Below are 21342 nucleotides of genomic sequence, written 5' to 3' on the forward strand. Positions count from 1 at the left end.
CCGGTTAGACTTCGACTCCCTTCCGCGGTTTATAAGCAGCGACCCGCTCCTCACCCTCCTCTTTCCCTCTCTTCAACAGGGAAAAGGGGTCTCTCTCTCTCTCTCTCCTCCACCATCCGCCCCTCCGCGCGCCCAGCGTTCGAAGACTTCAAAAGTTACAAGTAAGTACCGTGGCCCCCTTTTTTTTCCGGCTAATTTCCCTTTTTTTTGGCTTCTGGACTGGAACTCTCTCTGCAAAATATATGCCTGCGAGCAAAAGGGTCTTTCCTGTGTTGATTTATTGTATTTATTTATTTGTTTTTCAATTAAAGAGTGGAAGCTTTTGTTGTAGACTCTGGAACAGTCGCACCAGTGTTTTCAAATTATAAAGAGTCATTCTGTCCGGTTTAAGACCTATTGTTTTCTTAAGTTTGGTCATGGCATCTGAACCGGAACCGGTACCTGTTAGCTCGCAAAAACATGACCCGGCGTGGAAGCATTGTCAAATGTTCAGAAATGGCGACCGTTACCGACTCAAGTGTATCTACTGTGGAAAAATGTTTTCGGGTGGCGGGATCCATAGGATTAAAGAACACTTGGCTGGTCAGAAGGGCAATGCGGCAACCTGCCTTAATGTGCAACCTGAGGTCCGGCAGCTTATGCAGCAAAGCTTAGATGGGGGCGTGCTGAAAAGGAAGAAGAAACTAAAGATAGCAGAAGAGAAGACGGATGCTAGCCCATCTCCTCTTCTTCTTGAGGGCACTACTACCCCGGCACCACCTAACGAGTTAGATACATTTGCCACTCCTGGGGAAGCAACTTCTGGTTTCCAATTGATAACAGCCCCGGCCCCAGATACAGTAGAACAGAATTCGGGTTTGTTAGCAAATAGGGAGGAAGAAATGGGTCAGGTGACTGACAGAAGTACAGATAAGAGGAAGAGAGGGCGTATGGAGAACTTTTCTCCTCCACCTGTACTTCCTGATGCACCTCCAATTGGTAGTAACCTTACCATAGGACCAGGAAAGGGGAAGGAACATGTGAATTTGGCTATAGGTCGGTTTCTATATGATATTGGGGCACCTCTAGATGCAGTCAACTCTGTCTATTTCCAACCAATGATTGAAGCAATCTTGTCTGAAGGACAAGGGCTCAAACCTCCATCCTATCATGATCTTCGGGGATGGATTTTGAAGAATTCGGTTGAAGAGGTCAAGAGTATAGTGGATCAATATAAGGGGTCATGGGTAAGGACCGGATGTTCTGTCCTGGCTGATGAATTGATGACAGAATCAGGTAGAAGCGTTATAAACTTTTTTGTTTATTGTCCTGAAGGACTTATGTTTCTGAAATCTGTTGATGCATCAGACATACTGAGTTCAACAGATGCTTTGTATGAACTGCTTAAGGAAGTTGTGGAAGAAGTTGGAGTTCAGAATGTATTACAAGTGATTACTGATAGTTCAGAGCATTATGTTGTTGCTGGGAAGAAGCTAACTGAAACATACCCTACGATGTATTGGACTCCTTGTTCAGCTCGTTGTGTAGATTTGATGCTCAAGGATATTTCAGAGTTTGAGTGGATTAATACAACATTTGAGCATTCTAAGTCAATAACAAGATTTATCTACAATCATCCTGTGGTTTTGAATATGATGAGAAGGTACACGTATGGGAAGGATTTGGTACAACCAGCAATCACTCGCTCTGCAACGAACTTTACTACATTACAGAGCATGGTTAGTCTTAAAAATAATTTGCAGACAATGGTTACTTCACAGGAATGGATGGATTGCCCACACTCAAAGACATCAGATGGCCTTGTCATGATTGATGTCATTTGTAGCGAGTCTTTCTGGAATTCATGCATTTCTATCATTCGTCTGACAGATCCACTCTTGAGAGTGTTGAGAATGGTAACTAGTGAGAAGAGGCCTGCAATGGGATACATTTATGAGGCCATGTACCGAGCAAAACAAGTGATCAAGAAAGAACTGGTCAAGAAGAAGGATTATGTGGTCTACTGGAATGTTATAGACCAAAGATGGAATCAACAACTAAGTCGTCCTCTTCATGCAGCAGGTTTCTACCTAAATCCTAGTTTCTTTTATGGTATTGAAGGAGATGTGCATAATGAGATCATGTCAGGGATGTTGGATTGCATAGAGAGATTAGTACCTGAGATAAAAACCCAAGATAAAATCACCAAAGAGCTGAGCTCATACAAGAATGCTGCAGGGGATTTTGGGCGGAAGATGTCAATTAGAGCTAGAAATACTTTGCCTCCTGGTAAGATCCTTTCTGTTGATGTAAGTTGTCTTTACTATTTTCTTTTAAAATTTTCTGTTTCTTGTAATTATTTGTTCTTTTGTTTTAATGACATATAAGTATAGTAAGCCCCTATTTTACTATAACTTAATAAAATCTTGAGGAACCAACTTGGTTCCATATTTTACTACTAATATTCTCTAATATCTACTAAATAATTTTTAGGAATTTTGTGTACTATTAGATATTAAAATGTATTATATATTATTATATACAATATTTCCTCATATATATAAATAATATTAGCTCAATATAAGACAAGTGAACTACTAAAGTATGTAAAAATAAGTTCCTTAAGGAACATCGTTTTAATTATTCTTTAAAATAAATGCCATATTAGCCTTTATTTTCTTAAAAATTGACATCACAAGATAATAAAAAAAAAGGTTCAAGGGACAATCCACCTATCCTGTGTATTTTATCATCCCTATTTGAATAAAAGAAAAGGAACAAAAGTATTTTCTATTTCCAAGATCCATGAGTTGGACAACCATCTTGTTTTGCTTTCCTACAGTCCTACTATTTTCTTATAATTGTGAATGAAGATACATCTGTGAAGAAAAAAATGAGTTGAAGCATTTACTTATAAAGGATGGTATGATGCATGCACACAGAAGCTACACAATGGATTTCTTGTAGCATTTACTTTGAAATAAAAATCTCTGATAACTAATAGAATTTCTTTCTACAATTATTATTAGTTATTAGAGAGTCAACTTATGCTGACATCACCATGGAATGATGGTAAGAGGTTGTTTACATTGCCTCTTATCCCATGCCAGAGTTGGGTTTTAGGAGGGGGTTGAGGCTCACCATTTGATGGGTATCACCACCTCAAGATCTTTGAAGGTGAAAGTCAATACAATCAAATGATTCTAATTGTCCAAAGTATTCCGTTTGAAAGTTCATAAGTTTTGGTTAACAGTCCATAATATATCTTCTATGGTTGCTTTCTGTGCATTTGGACCTGCACTGGGGGTTGGGGAAGCCCCCTTGAAAGTGTCATCTGACAGATGAAGGATCAATTACTTCCTGTTCTCTACCAATGCAAAGATTTTCTGTGTGGTTTTGTTATTGTTTCATACGTTCAAAACATTCAACTGATTTCTGCATGATCTTATTCTTCTTAGTTGAGTGGTGGTCTACTTACGGTGGAGGTTGTCCAAACTTGTCACGGTTAGCCATCCGTATCCTCAGTCAAACTTGCAGTGCATTCGGAATCAATCGAAATCAGAGTTCTTTCAAGCAAATAAACAGAACAAGAAACAGCCTTGAGCACCAAAGGTTCAATGACCTTCTTTTTGTTCAGTACAACTTGCGATTCAAGCAAATGTAAGTAAACCAACTGGACCTCGAGTTAGGAAAATAAAGGGAATTGGAAAGGGAAAGAAACTAATATCATCTTCTGACTTACCAGGCAACTTCGTAGGAATAAAGAAGCAGATGCAATGGACCCTATCTCCATTGACAACATTGATGTTGTTGAAGACTGGGTTGCAGAGAAGGAAATACTCTTAGGAGAATATGTGAATTCAGATTGGACATCACTTGTCCAGCCTGTAGCTAATGTTATGCAGTCATTATCTCCAAACAATGAGGATGAAGGCATGGTTGAAGGTAATGCCATTTCCTCTATTTAGTAAGTTGAATGAGGATATTTACACTCAGATAATTAAGCAATTTCGACAATCTTATAAAAAATAAGTTATTTTGACAATGAACAGGGTATGGAGATGATGAGATATATGATGGAGTCAATGATGATGATGTTGAGGAGGAGGATGTTCAAATTCAATGTCAGCAGGAAGGCTACAGTGATGGGAATTTGGAGGGGCAGACATGATAGAATATATCTTAATTTGCAAGGCTTGCTGTTGTAGTCTGGGAGGGTTGATGACATCTTAGATCTTACCTACCCTCTCACATGACAACTAGGTAGGGCAAAGCATGGTGAAGTAATAGTGTATACTTAGAGGTTCATGATTCATAGTTTTAACCTTGGTAACCTAAATTGCTGTAAAATGGTGAGGACTACTAATTGGTCTAAACAAGATTATACAAATCTGTGTGTAAACAGCATGATCTACTTTTTATTATTTCATTTTATTTGGAGAGGGGGGTGGGGGGAGGGGTTAGGAAGGTGTAGACTATAGAAACTGGTTCTTTCCTTCTGTTCTATTAATTTGATAGGTTTTCTCCAATATTGGTGAATTGGAGGCCATTCTATTTTGTTTTATTTTTTTCATCTGAAATCCAACTAGTAGAGTGAGTGTATTAACATCATCCCATATAAATCTAAGTAGCTGTACTTTTGATGTAGTTAAAAAAGCCTTTTTTTTGGATCATAATGTTGGCAAAAACGCTTGGGTCTTGGGGCACAGGACAGGACCTCTAACCGTTAACCACCGGTATGAGGGTCCCACACATATTTGGCTGCTGTCCTAGATTAGGATTATCAGGACTTGACATTCAATGGGCCCCTCCCAACTTGAGTAAAAAAATCAGCTTGAATTATTATCCAAAATGTGTTTCTGAAGCAAATATACGGACGGTGGTCAAAGTTCACTTTAAACTCTTTGAAAACTTGAGATCTTATCATTTTTATTTTTATTTTTTGTATTTGCCCTCTGTGGGTCATGAGCTTCTCAATATTTGCCACGTGGCAAGTTATATAAAGGTTCTTTCTATGCCCACGGACTGACTGCTTAGTTCACATGATTCAAGTGCGGCAGACGACTCTCCACGTGATAGCTGTTACTGATTTATATATTGGTTGTAACATGTTTAAGTTTTAACCGAAGTCTTTATTATGAAGCAGGGTTGAATTGAAATGTACCTGCTTTTGTTGTTGAACCAAATTGCATAGAAAAACAAACAGAACAGAACAGTTGTGACTTGTGAAAACTCAAAACTGTAGGGATCATTTCGTTTCAAAGATAACCTATCCATTGCCGCACCAGGCACCACCAGTCTGGCATGGATGGGCTACACTTGAACCAAATTGCCGCACCGCCAACCCACGATACATAACAGTGTGAACAGCAGATCCCGAGTGTTAACATGAGAAGCTGCAATCAGAGTTGAAATAGCGGCAGTAGAAGGATGGCATTGGAAGTTGGAACAATTGAAAGCTGAATCATGTACAAAGACAACACTTGTGCAACACTATTATCAATTACCAAACACCCTCCAAATGTGGCCAATTTAAAGGGCTCTCTACTAAGCTTTGATGATTTGGATTGGCTACATACATCCATGGCAGAAATAATAAGAGAGGTCCTGTAGGAAAGCCTACTTAATTGTTGCTTCTATCTGCAAACAGGTTTTTTATTATATGTTTTCTAATCAAAATTCTTTGTTATGCTTTGTTCTTTTGTGAAGCTGTAATTCAAAATCTCCATCATGGATTGCGTTTATGGTGATAGCACTGTTCCATTGCAACCAAGGTTCAAGTTCAAAACATCGATACATATAAGACCCAATCAAAATATCAAATCAAAAGGTAAAAAAGATAAAAATAATTAAAAATAATAATTTGGTGAAACAACTCTTTCATACATAAGCATTGCATAGGGATTACAGTTGATAAGAGCAACTTTTGGGTCTTATTATCAGTAAAAATAATCTTTTTAACATAATTTCTACAATAGAGTAACCTTTTAAAAAAATATCAAAAAAGGTAGAAACACTGTTCATCTCCTTCCTCCTTCAAACCATCGGACAAATCTCCCCACCTTTGGTTCCACACTCCCCACTGGCTCCACTGCTTCAGGCTCAAGCTTCAGGAACGATTCCAAATTAAAGATCTGCTCTTTCAGTTCGACTTCACTACTTCTGTGTTAATTGTAGAATATTTCCTCTTTGAAAGGAAAGAACGTACCCGTGGCAATATCCAATTGCCCTACTGTGACCGAAAAACTCTTCTGGACTGAGTTGGGGAAGAAGCAACATCGTCTCTTGGCTGGTAGTGGTTGTGGTGATGGAACCAATACAAACTTCATTTCAGAGAAATTGAGCTTCGTTTTGTTACCTCGGATCCTCTTGGCCTCCTAGTAGTAAGCCATAACAGTCTTTTCGGCGGTGTTATAAAAAGATGAACAGTGTTTGGAAGAGGAAAATGAACAGTATTTTTGTCCTTATTTTTATTAATATTAGGACTCAAAAGTTGTCATTATCAGCTATAACTCCCAAATTCAAATCTCCCAACTCCCATTATATGCCGCCAAACTGACCATGAAAACCAATTCGATGTATCTTATCGTTACCTTGAACCTTGCAAGCAGGTACAACCGTAGAAAGTTAGCATCACAATGCGGGCCATGATGGGCCTCTTAAATCCCAAAAGGACGAGGCATAGCACCGCCACCGCCTTCCTTAACACCCCCCTGGATTTGAACAAAATTCTCTGTGTTTATGTTTAACGTCTTCGTGATTTGACATCTTCGTTGAATAAAACCCTGCTGCCTACCATTACTCTTCTTGCTTTGGTGAACAACTGAGGATGATGTTTCTTCACCGGCTTCCAGTCGTGGTGATGTTTCAATTCTGGATAAAAGGAAGGTCCAAGACTTTTTGTCTCATCAAAGGAACTTTGTTCAGATGAATATTGGTCAAGCCTAACCAAATAAAATCAGGATTCTTTTATCAGTAAAAACATAAATCAGGATTCAGGAAGGACTTGAGTCCAAACAAACTGACTTGATAAATTCAGACCAGACCTTATAACCAGAAAGAGTAAAATACATAAATAAATTTATAAAGCAAGATAATTTGATTTTTTTTGGCCAGGTGATTTACAAACAGGGATGTTCTCTGCCACAACCAAAGATGATCAACGAGTAGCTGACCTACCTTGGAAGTTGGCATCCGGTTGATCTAACCAAACAAAAAAGGATGCAAATGGAAGGAAAACCACACCCCCTATCACTGGAGTGGATTGTTACCAAATAAATTATAGTCACTATCCATTTAATTGAAGTTTATAAGATTGAGTCATTAAGAAAATGTATTGAAACCCACATCAAGTAAATGAAAAAGAGACAAACTTGAGAATGTATGGAGTCCAACTCCATTTCCCAAGTGCTCTCACAGTTGAGCTAGAGTCTTGTATGGAAGCCATGAACAAATTTATCATGAAAGTGGGAAAGTTTCAAAAGTGATGATACTGGTACTATTGAATGAAGCGTCTATACTGGTAATAACTAATGTAACAGGTATCACTTTGAATTCTTGCAGAAGCCTGAACTGCCAAAATTCAATGTGAGATGTATTTGATTCTGTAGTCAATGCTCTTAAAGCCCTGAAAAAATAAATAATGGAAGGGCAACCATTAATGAACTAAGTCACATGAGAAATACTACAGTTTAATTGACCATTTTGATGCACCTCCGAATTATGTGTTAAGTGGCAATAGATAGGCATCTGCAGATGCCTGGAATTAGCATTTAAGAAGCCACTATACATGCCATGAAACCACTCTGACCTGGTAACTTTGCAGATAAAATCATATGACCCAATTACAAACTGCATTTCCCAGGAATTGTATTGTCAGACTGCCAAATCTCATGAAGTTCATGCCATTCAATTCAGAGCAAGGATGGACACCATTCTATAGTCCATCTAAATGGTTCTAATTTGATTTACTGTAAGAGTAAGTCTAGATTATACTGGGCAGTTTCTCTGGAACCAAAAAAGTTGGGTATCTAAAAGACTTCATCACTGACATGAATTTGAGTGAACACAAAGTTGACGATTATCAATTTTTTAGGTACCATATCATTTTCAGTAGTCAAACTTGGCATCTTCATTTCTAGATCTTAAGTGCTACTTGTTGTCAGATGTAGCAAGGTGGGTTGAAAGAATATCACTCTAATGTCCATGGAACCATGTGTTGCCAACATAAATTCAGGTCCATGGAAAAGAATAATAATACTTATCCTCAATATCACATTGAAGACAATGGGGGAATTTAATCCATTTTTCAAATAGAAGAAAACCTAAAACCAACCATCCATAATTCAAAGCTAACAATACCCTACTTTGGAAAAAGAAGAATTTTGTGTGTGTATGGATATGTAGAAGACCATCTACAGAACCTATTAGAAAAAGTGGTCTGCTACAAGTAGGAAGGGCTAGAAGAGATAGGGGCACACCAATAAGGACTTGGGTGGAAGTAACAAGTAATGATTTAAGCAACCATCATTTAATGATGGATATGGCACTGAGTAGAACAGAATGGCAAAGCAGGATTCATGTACCTGACCCATATGGTTGGAACAAATGATGATGATGATGATGATGATACATGTGTGTGTGTGTATTCTCAAAAAGGAAAGGATCAAAGCCTGCAATACATTATCACTAGTTCCATGGCCAAATATTGTTATAAATTAGTTAACAAGTTGGTTAACCATGTTATTAGACATGGAAAAAGAATCACTGGCATATCAAATTACCCATCAAGTCGTGATATAAATCTTAGGTGAGGTACCATGACAGGGCTGTAAACGGATCAGATTCAGCAAGTTTATGAAAATTGAAATCTGAATCTGATCCAAAATCTGATCAGATTTGAAGATCTCGAATCAGATTCAAATCCCATCAGACTTGGATTGGATTTGGATTTAATCTGACTCCATTTCATTTTTAAAAATAAAGAAGCTGATAAAAAAAGAAAAAAGAAAAAATAAATTACTTTTTAACTTGTATATAATAAATTAATATAAATATGAAATATTGAATTTATTATATATATTTATATAATATAATATATAGAATTATATTTTTATAGTTTATATATAATTATGCAAATTTTATATTTTAAAATTGATATATATATATATACATATGTTTTAATATAACCGGTTTTGGATAGAGTTAAATCTGCATTCAATTTGATTATGTAAACATACCATCTGAATCTAGGATACTTGGATTGGAATTCGAACTTTCAGAGTCCGTTGATAGCCCTAGAAGGAGGTGCTTGCAAGTAGACCTGTTCATGGGCCGGGTGGCCCGACGGGCCGGCCCGGCCCATGGACGGGCTTGAACATGTTTATAGGCCTGCGGTCTTAAACTCGGGCCAAAAAGCCCGGTCCGCAATAAATTCGAACGGGCTCGGGTTTTGTCAAAATAGCCTGGCCCGACCCGACCTAAAATCAGACTTAAAATGAGTTATGTGATTATGTCCATTTGAATAAATTTTTTGATTTAAGAATGTAAAGCTGTGTTTTAAAACGTAAAAGAAAGGGAAAAAAACCATCTTGTAGGCCCATTGTTCATTTAAATAGGAAAAAAAAAACCATATGAATTTTTAATTCTAATTTGAATAGGGAAAATTGTAATTTTTTTTATTAGGTCGGGCTTCGGGCTCGGGCTCGGGCCTAGCGTATTTCCATTAATGATGAGTAAAAGCCCGGCCCGGCCCGGCCCATGAACAGGTCTACTTGCAAGTTATCCTCTCTCATCATCCATTATGATTAGACCTAGCAAAAAGTTGACCTAATCCGCGAACCCGACCCAACCCAACCCGAAAAAACAGGGTTAGGGTCTCATACTTAGCTACCTGAATGTGAGAATGACCCGACCCGACCCGGAAAAACTGGGCTGGGTTGGGTCATGGGTCAACCCGCTGACCTGATTGTCAAGTCTAATTGGAACTATTTATGCATTGTTAGAAGTTTCCACTCTTTAATTTTTTCTATTTAGTCTTTACTCTTTATTGTTTACTCTTTAAATTGTTAAATGTTCAAGTTTTTTAATTTTATATTTGGAAACTTAAGGTTTTCTTTAATTTTGGCATTTTCATGCAGTTTTTTCTTTATTTTTTTTTAAATTTCAGTTTTTTTTGGGGGATGACCCGAATTGACCCATGGGTCAACCCTAACCCGAACATTTAGGGTTAGGGTCTAGCATTCGATAACCCAACCCGAAATTCAACCCGAAATGTCTTGACCCAACCCGAACCCGACCCACCCAACCCAATTGCCAGGTCTAGTAATGATCATAACATTGTGAAGCTCTGTTATACAGAATGTCATGATCATGAGTCCATGTTTAACAGAATTCACTACAAAAAAGGTGACTGATGTGGAAAAGGCTTTAGCATAAGATAAATGTTTTGGTAAAGTATTGCATTACAAATCCCTGCACAACAAGGCACCGTGCAGAACTCAAGACCTTTTCGTACATTGTCTATCCTGTAAGCATAGTAACAAAAAGTGAGCTAAAACCAAAACAAGTGCCATATGGACTATCCCTGTATTTTCCTATCCATGAAAACAATCTACCCCAAAATGCTTACAACAAATTGATGCAGTAGGGCTGGAATAAACTATCAAAAGACAGAAAGACGCAAGGCGTTCCACTACCTAGAGGCGTGAGGTGTAGTTCAGAACGCAAGAGGCGTAAGCCTCCCGAACACAAGGAGGTATAAGCCTCCTTAAGAGAAGGGGGGAGGATGATGAAGAGGAAGGGGGGGGATCTCATTTTTTCTTTATTTTTAATAAAATTCTTTTATAATAAGAAGAACAAAGCTGCATAACATTAGTTCAAAGGGGGGGGGGGGGTCGTGTTGAAGCGGAGCGAGACCCCCCTAACTCAAAAAAACAAATTGGGTTGCATCAAAAAGGGGGCGGGGGGTCTGGGGGGCTTTGCCCCCCAGCTGAAGGGGCAAGGGGCAAACCACTTTCTTTCCCCTTATCTCTTCTTCCCTTCCCTTTCCTTTCCTTTTCTCTTTCTTTTTCTTTCCCTTCCCTTTCTTTTTCTTTCTTTTTTTCTGTCTTATTATATCAGATGTGCATGAGGTGCATGAGGCGTACGCCTCTAGCACACCTCATGAAAAAAGCACAAGAGGTGTACGCCTCTTGCACCTGAGGCGTATGCCTCAGAGGTGTCAGTGCCTCTGGCATACGCCTTAGAGCGTTTTGGGAGCGCCTCGCCTGGAGGCGCGCCTCTAGGTGTACGCCCCACGCCTTTTAAAACACTGCTTGTGCATGAAGAAAGTCAGAAACACAATACCTTTCTACCTATTAATGAAAATAAATTGAAATTAAAGTTTTACATCGTTTTTATCGAAGTTAAAGTTCCTCTCGATTGTCGATGTAAAACTCGATGTGCATGGAGTTTTACATCAATTTTTGGTGTTTGATTACACTCCATCCAAATGGCTACAAAACTGGACCGGAGTGTAATATAACACAGGTCCGGTATTTACACCACAAACAAACACAGTTTAATGTACCGGTTTTCAAAAAGCTGACAATTTTTTTTTGGAAAACAAAACTGAAATATGCAAGATAAATGAAAAATTCAATACTAAATATGTGAGTAGTGGTGGTGAATATAATTAAGGTCATAAAATCCCAGAAATGAAAATTAGTCAAGGATTGCAAGGCAAGATATGTTTCTGACTATGGTATTGACAGAGGTGGAATGATGGTAACTGAAGTAGGATCCTCATCTTTTAAGCTCAGTTTCATTTGGTGAGGTGTTTAAATCACCATAAGTTGGCAATATGAATGTTCTATGTCCAATTTTAGTATGCCTGCATTGATGAAGAATGGCCATGCCTCAGGTCATCATTAGCACCACTATAGCCTAAACCACCTGCTAATAACTCCATCTGAGTTGAAATTCCAGGTCAAAAATAGGCAAAAATATACAGAGGTTCCAAGTTGACAGTGCATGTGTATACTCACAAAAATATACAATTGATTAATTAGACAATTCAACTAAGCCTTGTTCCAGCTATATAGGGTTGGCTACATGAATCCTGTTCCACCATTCTGCTCTGTCAGTGTCATATCTGGTGTGAATTATGGACTCTTAAAATCATTTCTACTACTTCAAGCCATTTCCTTTTTGGTTTATAGAAGTAAGGCTTTAATAATAAGATACCCTAATATTTTATATTACAGTGGCCTAATTGGATTGAATCATATAAAGATCCATTACATAAATATGTTGTCATCAATGATCAAATCCCTAATGTTGGGAAAAGTGTACAAGCTTTATCTCCAATGGCTTCTGTTTTGAGATGCTACCAGAAAAAAAAAAATCTTATAGAGGAAGATGGAAAGGAGGCAATATGTGTAAGACATATTGCTTTTCAAAGAAATGATTGGCGGTAAGACATAGTGGAACACATCTAAAACATGGATTCACTAACACAGTGTTTGGTTTGAAGGAAAAAGTAGGGAAAGGAAGGGAAAGGTAAGGAAACCTATACAGGCTTTGTAAAGGTTTCCTTCCCTTCCTTTCCCTACTTTTTCCTTCAAACCAAACATAGCGTAAATCAACTATGGACTATGGAGAACACTGAAAAGAAGAAAGGTTTATGGGAACTAGATTATGATGTGGTAGGAATTTGTCATGTGGAAGATGGTAAAAGGTCACAAATATTATTCACACTCTCATTTAAAAAAAGGGCAGCCCAGTGCACAAGGCTCCTGCCAATGCAGGTCTGGAGGGGGCAGATGCAGCCTTACCCCTGCAGATACACAGAGAGGCTGTTCCCAAGGTTTGAACCCTGGTCACCAGGTCGCAATGGAACAACCCAACCATTGTGGCAAGGCCCACCGTCTATTAGTACTCTCATGTCATGGCAGCAATTGAACCTTCAAAATACTTGTTTTGTTTTATTTTATTTAGTTTTTCAGTTTGTTAGGATCATGTTAAAGTAAACCATAGGACTGGTCATCTTGGTGAAAGCAGATCAGATCAGGAATATCTATATATAAAAGAAAAGATTCAGATCAGGAATTAGAATGACCAAATGATAACTTAAAAGGGCATCCCAGTGCATGCGGCTCCTGCCAATGCAGGGTCTGGGGAGGGACAGATGTATATAGTCTTACCCCTGCATGTATACAGAGAGGCTGTTTCCAAGCAGAATGACCAAATGATAACAACACAAATGAAAACATAATGACGATTCATTCCAATAGAGGCTGATATGCCCATGAAATCACTTTTGACTCCAAAAGCTTAATCAATATACAATCTGAATATTAAATGCATCTAGCCAAACTGGATAATTCTAAGCATGATCAGAGTGGTTATTCGAAATAAGGTCTTAAGATCAAATATTATTTACTTTAGAAGCTAAATAAAGGATTGGAAAAGCTTTTAATGTGAGATGCCTGTCTGCTAAATACCTATAGCTACAAGCACTGAGCTCTAAACTCATGATTTAGTTCTTGAGCACACAACAACCGACAAATGGTCTATGTTGACCAATTTAAGTGATAAGATATTCTCTTTATAGTACAATGAAATTGTGTATCTCTTGAGAAGTAGGCATACGCAGTTAACTGATGATTTGTTTATGTGGAATCACAAGATAAGCCAGAAGAAGAATACTAAAAACACAGGTTTGGGCTTATAGATATTAGCTATGCTTTTTGCCTGAAAACACAAGAACTTGATCTTTCTCAACAATAATATTATTAAACTCTTTGCAATATAAGTGTCTTGACAATATTATTATTTGGAACTTCACATTCACATAAACATATAGAAAAATGGTAAACAAGAATATTTCTAAAATTGAAATTTGATCTTCAGGTATTCTCATGATCTGACCATGTAAAACCCTAATCTCTCCTAGACAAAACAAAATAATAAAAGAGCGAAGTGATAAGTATTATGCAAATCAAGAAAAAATACTTTTTTTTCAAAGAAGGTATTATATGAAATCAAACAAACTAAAATCCAAGTTACTTCAACAGTCCAGGTCAAGATCTGAATTTGGTGTACAAAATCAAAGAGAATATGATGAAGTAACAAAAACAAACAGGGTTTTCAGATGGATTGAATTACATAATTTAGAACATCCAAGGAACCACTCTTGTTGGGGAACAATGGAAAATCTTCTTAGACATGGTAGAAATGAACAACCACTGAAGTTTTTGTAGTTCAAGCTGAGACAGCAGTCTGTGGAGATCCTCACAGTAGTTGCAGACAAGAGACAGAGAGAGAATGGGGGGGGGGATGAAGGAAGAGAAGTAGATTCGTTGAATAACTGAGTCACAGTAGATATCTTGGAGTGTAATTTGAAATACTTGACTATCTTAATAGAAAATGAGTTACTTAAAACAAGAAATCATTGTATTTTATAAAGGGCATTTTCCATGAACATTTTCTTCTCTGTCTACCTTTGTGCACAAACCAAACATTTGAAAATGGTATTTTATACAGAAGCAATCAATTGTGTGTCAATTTTTTTCCCATGTAAGCAGACCCTTCATGGATAACTGTAGACATTGACACTAGCAGAAGAACAAAAGAGTACAAGAAGAACAGCATGCCCGAAGAAATGGAGAAAGGAAACACAATATATTGGAATAGATTCTCCAGCACAACAAAATAATAACATAATCTATTAAACCAGAGGAAAAAAAATTAATACAATTCAATCCAGATTTTGCTTACATTTCTGACAAAGCATTTGCCAGCCTTGGGATCCTATAGCTTGAGAGGACAAGATGTTTGGACAGAAATCCCAGGATAGCTTTTATGCCTTCTGCATAAAAGCCTTGGACTTCATAAAAGGGATAAGAACAGCAGTACCATTATAAGAGAGAAATATCAACCCCAAGATGTTTTTCTTTTCTTTTTTTTGGTGACTATATTTCAAGGTGGGGTTGGGAATCCTACTTTTTTTCAAGTTTCTCTCAGCATCACCATTCTTCGTCCTCTGTTAGTTTGCAGTTTGGTCCTTACAGAAGAAAGATATAAAGTCTGCTACATAACCCCTTTTTCTCACTACAAAGCTTCTCTTGCCTCAGTTTGATGCATTCTTAAGTTGTTTAGCTACAAATTCAGCATGATTTAATTCGTTTTTCTATTCTACTTATGGTAATTGTAAACTGAAATATTCCAAGATTATACAGCATTACCAGTAATGTGGTAGGCCTATTTATCTAGTGAGTGATTGTAGTTTGTTTTGATTTTGCAGTTCATGTCTCATGAAGGATGTTTATTTATTTGACAGGTTTGGTGGTTGATATTTTGGAAGCGCAACGTAGTAGCTGATGTAAAGGAGATTTCTTATTCATTCTAATCACCTCGAAGGCTAGTATTTCTTCGAGTTTAACACAAATTTCTTCCTGCTGATCAAACGTTTATGTGGTATTTTCTTTCCCAGGAATCAGATAAATGGACTGGGTCTATATCATTCAATTCAGAAGAAAGAAAGGAAGGGTAATCTCCAGTGAAATCAAAAAGCTCGGGATCAACAAATGAGGGTCTCGTAATTGATATTCTCATCAAAGACCTAATCCTAACCCTAAGCCTACCATAATACTCATGAAGAACCGATTCATGAAAAGAAAAGAAAAAAATCATCCAGTTTCAGAGATCATGGAGATTGAAGAAGCTAAATGGAAGCATTATACAATGGTGGAAACAGGTTGGAGTTTTGGACCACCATATAGAATTCTCTTACTTAAACACCAAATTGATGAATAAAACAGGGTTCTAACGGTACCTGAAACTCGGGAAGGTGCAGATCTGTCCATCACTCAGGCAGGCGCTTCGCCGGTCGACCAGATCTGGACGATCAAAGCAGCAAAAGAAATTCGAGCTGCTGTTCGCTAGTTCTCAGAAATAACCAACCAAAGGAAGAGCATACCTGTCAAAAAGCTCCAGTATGACACTGGTTTATCCCCGAAAACGCCGTTCACCGGGCGGTCTAACCGGAATCCGAACCATCGTCGGCTCTACCACGGCCACCGGATGTCCGTTCCACCTCCTTAGAACCGGTCCAAGAGGAGCGTTTGACTAGTAGATACCGGCTCATCCGGTAAACCCGATCTGGTCGGAGGTAAAATAGAAACCCGTTGCCCACAGATCTAACTGGTTCGTCCGGTTAAACGTCCACTTTCTCCGATGGTTTATAAACAATGAACCAGCCTGTCGTTCTATTTTTCCCCCTTTGAATATAAAATAAGAGCCTCTCTCTCTCTCTCTTCCCCCTTCCCCTCTCTCTCTCTCTATCTCTCTCGCTCTCTCGCTCTTTCTCTCTGTTTCGGCCATCGTCGGAGGTGAAAAGACAGAAATACAAGATCAGAGGTAAGTAACATATGAAATCTTCTTGCTATATATTTTCTTTCTCTGGTAGTTGGATTGTGAAATGTCATGTTGCAGGGAATGCCATGTACTGATTATTATGTTATTCACAACGAACATCGATGTTTAAGTTTCCTGTGAATTAATTAATTTTATTTTTATTTATTTTGAAGAGGGGAAGTGCTTGTTGTCTTATGGACTAGTTGCTACATTGCTCTTCCACTTAGGTCGCTACTACTGCTTCTAGGAATCAATCATTAGTTGGAAATGGAATCTGAGCTAGAACCTGTACCTGTTGGTGCGTTAAAACGCGATGTAGCATGGAAGCACTGTCAAATGTTTAAGTTTGAAAATCGAACCCGACTCAAATGTATCTATTGTGGCAAGATGTTTTCGGGTGGGGGGATACATAGAATTAAAGAACACTTAGCTGGTCAGAAGGGAAATGGGCCTACTTGCCCTAGAGTCCATCCAGATGTTCGGCGTATCATGCGACAGAGCCTAGAAGGGTCTATTGTAAAATCGAGGAGAAAACAAAAGAGAACAGAAGACGGTCAACGTCTCCTGGGCCCTGGTGAGTTGGAAACAGTGGCTACTCACGATGAAGCAATCACTGGACTTCAATTGCTCTCAACCCCTGATACGGGTGAACCATTGAGCTTATTAGCAAAGGAGGAAGAAGGAACGACTTCAGATAGGATGATAGGGAGAACGGGGAATCCTTCTCCTCTTATGACTTCTAATACTCATCCCATTAGCAACCTTACCTTAGGGTTACCAAGGGGAAAGGATCATGTGCATATGGCAATAGGTCGGTTTCTTTATGATGTTGGAGCACCTTTGGATGCAGTCAACTCTGTCTATTTCCAACCAATGATTGATGCTATTGTATCAGAAGGACCAGGGCTAAGAGCACCATCTTATCATGACATTCGAGGCTGGATTTTGAAGAAGTCAGTTGAAGAAGTCAAGAGTTTAGTGGACCAATACAAGGGGACGTGGGCAAAGACTGGATGTTCTATACTGGCTGATGAATGGACAACAGAGACGGGTAGAGTTTTGATACACCTCATGGTTTATTGCCCCGAAGGGACTGTGTTTCTGAAATTTGTTGATGCATCAGATATAGTTAGATCACCAGATGCTCTGTATGAATTGCTTAAGGAAGTGGTGGAAGAAGTTGGGGTTCAAAATGTACTGCAAGTTATTACAGATAGTACAGAGTACTATGCCATTGCTGGGAAAAGGTTAACTGAGACATTTCCTACTATGTATTGGACACCTTGTGCAGCTCATTGTATAAATTTGATGCTTGAGGATATTGGAAAATTTGAGTGGATAAATGCAGTACTGGGTCATGCTAAATCAATGACAAGATTTATTTATAATCATGTTGAAGTTTTGAATATGATGAGAAAATATACATATGGGAAAGATTTAATACAACCAGCAGTCACCCGCTCTGCAACAGACTTTACAATCTTGAAAAATATGGTCAGTCTTAAAAGTAATTTGCAGGACATGGTTACTTCACAGGAATGGATGGACTGTCCATATTCTAAAAAGCCAGAAGGGCTTGTCATGATTGATGTCATTTACAGTCAATCATTTTGGTCTTCCTGCAGCAGTATCGTCAACTTGACAGAACCACTCTTGCGAGTTCTAAGAATGGTTGGTAGTGAGAAAAGGCCTGCGATGGGCTACATTTATGAAGGCATGTACCGAGTGAAAGAGGCAATCAAGAAAGAACTGGTTGAGAAGAAGGATTACTTGGTTTATTGGAATGTTATAGATCAAAGATGGAACCGACAACTTCCTCGTCCTCTCCAGGCAGCAGGTTTCTACCTTAATCCCAAGTTTTTCTACAGCATTGAAGGAGATGTGCATAATGAAATCATGTCAGGGATGTTGGATTGTATTGAGAGATTAGTACCCGAGATAAAAACCCAAGATAAAATCACCAAGGAATTGAGCTCATACAAGAATGCTGTTGGTGATTTTGGGAGGAAGATGGCAATTAGAGCCAGAAATACCATGCTTCCTGGTACGGATTCTTTCGTCAGATGTAGTTATACTTTTGATGTTGTGTTTACTGTTATTGCTTGTATTCATTTTCTAAATTTAGTTTGTTGGTTTACTTATATTAGCCTGTTTGTATATTGCAGTGTAATGGCAGAAACAGTATTGTTCTTTACTCTTAAAAGTCAATACCCAATAGATATGGGATTTCTGTTTTTTGTTTTATCTTTTTTTGTTGGGGGAGGTGGTTTTCACTGACTCAGAAACTTGTTTCTGGTAATAAAGGAACATATTTTTTGATATATTTCTCTTGATTTAGCTTAACCATTTAATCAAGATGACATTTTCTGTTTCTATTTCTCACAACATTTTTGTGGTAGTATTGCTATTTTTACAAATTATTTCTATGTTCTAATTCTGTATATTTAGGTGAGTCTTCTTCCAACAAAAATCTGCACAGACGAATGATTCTAACCATTCAATGTATTCCTTTTTTTGAAGCAGTAAAGTAAATTTGTATTAATAAAAAATTTAGGTATACATGAATCTCAGTTCACTGTACAAATGAACATCCTTAAGATCCCTCAAAAAGTCAACTGTCAAAAAAGATGAAGTTAAAACATCCTCCTTGAAAAGTATGTTAACACTTAACCAGCCTCTGAGATCATCAACTATTAGTTTCATCAGCTTTTCTTCTTGATAGTGTCTCTGCTCAAAAATCTTCCTGTTTAATTTGCCCCAAATAGCAGCCCACAACACAGCCAGAGGTACTGCTGACTATAGGATCCTCCCCTTGCACATTTTCCCAACTTTCCAGCTTTTTAAGAGAATTTGACTGAGCTAGGCATACAGCTTTGGTAAGATATAGCCTTAAAAAAGTGAGACCATATTCTGAAAGAAAACTCAAAGTGAAGGAACAAATGGTTGGGTGTCTGATTCCTTGCTGCATAGCACTCAGAAGCTATCTGGCAAGTTCATGCATTTCCTTCAAAAAGCACTTATTTTCAGTAGCAACCCAAGCAAAAAATTTAACATTCAATATATTATTTCAATGGATAGGAAACTATTGTAAACATTGGGGGGGGGATCTCAAGTGACTCAGCTGCTGGGGTTGATGTTTGTTCTATTATATCTAGGTTTTTGGGCCTTGGCCCCCTTTTTATTTTTGATCAGCAACACAGAAAAAAGATTTCATTAATTAGAAGAAAACAGGATTACAACAAGAAGTTGTGAAAGAAACCAGCTTTAGAAGCTGTCCCAATTCAATATTACATTTGAGCCCAAAACATGTGTTCTATGTACCCCTTGCTTGGTTAAGCTATCTGCCAAGCTGTTGGCAGTTCTCCTCACCCATCAGCCTTGTTCCTTTTATTGACTGCAACATGCATGAAAGAGGGAGAACTAAGATCCAATTTTCTCTCATTCTAAAGCATTGCATTACCTTTTTTTTTATCATTATGTTCTATATTTTATTCTCACATAATTGATTCTTTCAAAATTTTGATCATTCTAGCTGAATGGTGGTCTACTTATGGAGGGGGCTGTCCAAATTTGGCACGTTTGGCCATTCGTATTCTCAATCAAACTTGCAGTGCAGCTGGGTTCAAGCAAAATCAGATTTCCTTCAAGCAAATTCATAACATCACAAGAAACCGTCTTGAGCATCAAAGGCTCAGTAACCTTGTTTTTGTTCAATACAACTTGCGGTTGCGTCAAAGGTAAGTAAAAATGGTTGCACCTTATGGTGTTTACTAATCATATTCTGAACAGTTAGTGATGCGCGTTTGAAATGAAAAAGCAATATTCTTTTATCATTATGTACAGGATTCTTCGAAAGAATCAAGAGCTGGATGCTATGGATCCGATCTCCTTTGACAACATTGACACAGTTGAAGACTGGATCACAGAGAAGGAAGAAATGACGGTGGACAATGGGAGGTCAGATTGGATGGCACTTGACCAGCCTTTAGCTAATGCTATGCTGGCACCTTCCCCAAATGATGAGGCCTATGGCTTGGATGCAGGTAATGTCAGTTCTTTAATTTGTAAGCTTGATTAAAGATGCACATGCAATTAAGTTAACTTGGATATTGAACAGGATTTGAAGACGATGAGATTTTTGATGGAGTCAAAGATGGTGAGGAGAATGGCCTTGTAAATCAATAGATCACGTTGCTAGAGAAGCATCTGGGAAAACTTACTCTTTGCAAATTTATGAGGCCTGACTTGAAACTTGGCAGGTCTGAATATAATCCATGTCAATGAGATGTTACCTCCTAATGTTATAAATGAGTAGAAGAAAAATCTATGTAAATTACATGTCTGTACTTGGAGTTTACAGTTGCAATAAGGTCAGAATCATTTATCAAAATAATTTTTATTTTCAAGTTTCTTGCTTATTGATTGGTTAAAATGAAGATCCTCTTACTTTCTTTTTTAGCTTTGAATCATGGTTTTTGAATTTTTCGGTGCAAAGACCATGTAGAATGATAGGAGAGTAAACAAAAATTAAAAGAAAAAAAAGAAATCAAATTCTATGTAAAAAATTTAAACGTATTTATTGATCTTACAGAAAAAGTTCACACTACTCTCTCAAGCCCTTGAATGGGACCAGTTTATACGACTGCAGAATTTGTTACCTGGTGCAGTGTAAAGAAATTATTCTATGCTACTTTACAGCCTACTTCGAGAGGAAAGGATTTATTAGCTTCATTGGTTTTGTTATGACTGTGTTGAGTTCTCTTGGTCCTGTACTGCTATTGGAATTCATTGGCCAAGAAGGATTGTACAGTTTGTGCAGGTATTAGACAGCATGGAAAAGATGTCCTAGCAATTTTTTTTTTTCGGTTACCTCTATATGATCTTTGGCATTTTAATTCTATGTTATCATTTCTATCAATTCAGTGTTTCTGTGATATTTTTTTCCTCGTAATGAGTTTGGTGAGA

The 21342-nt window shown here is 37.9% G+C and overlaps 2 protein-coding genes and 1 long non-coding RNA gene across 4 annotated transcripts; 2 read left to right on the forward strand and 1 right to left on the reverse strand.

The window, feature by feature from the left end:
* The first annotated feature begins 24 nt into the window (after window positions 1-24).
* Window positions 25-5659, forward strand: LOC104597134 (uncharacterized). Its single transcript, XM_010258541.3, has 5 exons — window positions 25-161; window positions 332-2268; window positions 3438-3639; window positions 3725-3924; window positions 4032-5659. The coding sequence occupies exons 2-5, from the start codon at window positions 417-419 to the stop codon at window positions 4148-4150; spliced, it is 2373 nt and encodes a 790-aa protein (XP_010256843.1). The 5' UTR covers window positions 25-161; window positions 332-416; the 3' UTR covers window positions 4151-5659.
* A 152-nt stretch (window positions 5660-5811) lies between these two features.
* LOC104597133 (uncharacterized) lies at window positions 5812-15950 on the reverse strand. Its single transcript, XR_735174.3, has 2 exons — window positions 15797-15950; window positions 5812-6923 (listed from the first exon to the last, which is right to left on the reverse strand). It is a non-coding gene; the product is annotated as an uncharacterized LOC104597133 (long non-coding RNA).
* A 271-nt stretch (window positions 15951-16221) lies between these two features.
* On the forward strand, window positions 16222-20783 carry LOC104597132 (uncharacterized). 2 transcript variants are annotated; one of them, XM_010258539.3, is made up of 5 exons: window positions 16222-16380; window positions 16551-18421; window positions 19910-20114; window positions 20221-20420; window positions 20495-20783. In XM_010258539.3, the coding sequence occupies exons 2-5, from the start codon at window positions 16645-16647 to the stop codon at window positions 20560-20562; spliced, it is 2250 nt and encodes a 749-aa protein (XP_010256841.1). In that variant the 5' UTR covers window positions 16222-16380; window positions 16551-16644; the 3' UTR covers window positions 20563-20783. The 2 variants fall into 2 exon arrangements, with proteins under 2 accessions (XP_010256841.1, XP_010256842.1); XM_010258540.3 differs by having other exon boundaries at window positions 16223-16380; window positions 16605-18421.
* Window positions 20784-21342: the final 559 nt, after the last annotated feature.

The sequence above is a fragment of the Nelumbo nucifera genome, chromosome 2 (genome assembly GCF_055504915.1).
Source record: "Nelumbo nucifera cultivar China Antique chromosome 2, China Antique-T2T, whole genome shotgun sequence".
NCBI lineage: Eukaryota > Viridiplantae > Streptophyta > Magnoliopsida > Proteales > Nelumbonaceae > Nelumbo > Nelumbo nucifera.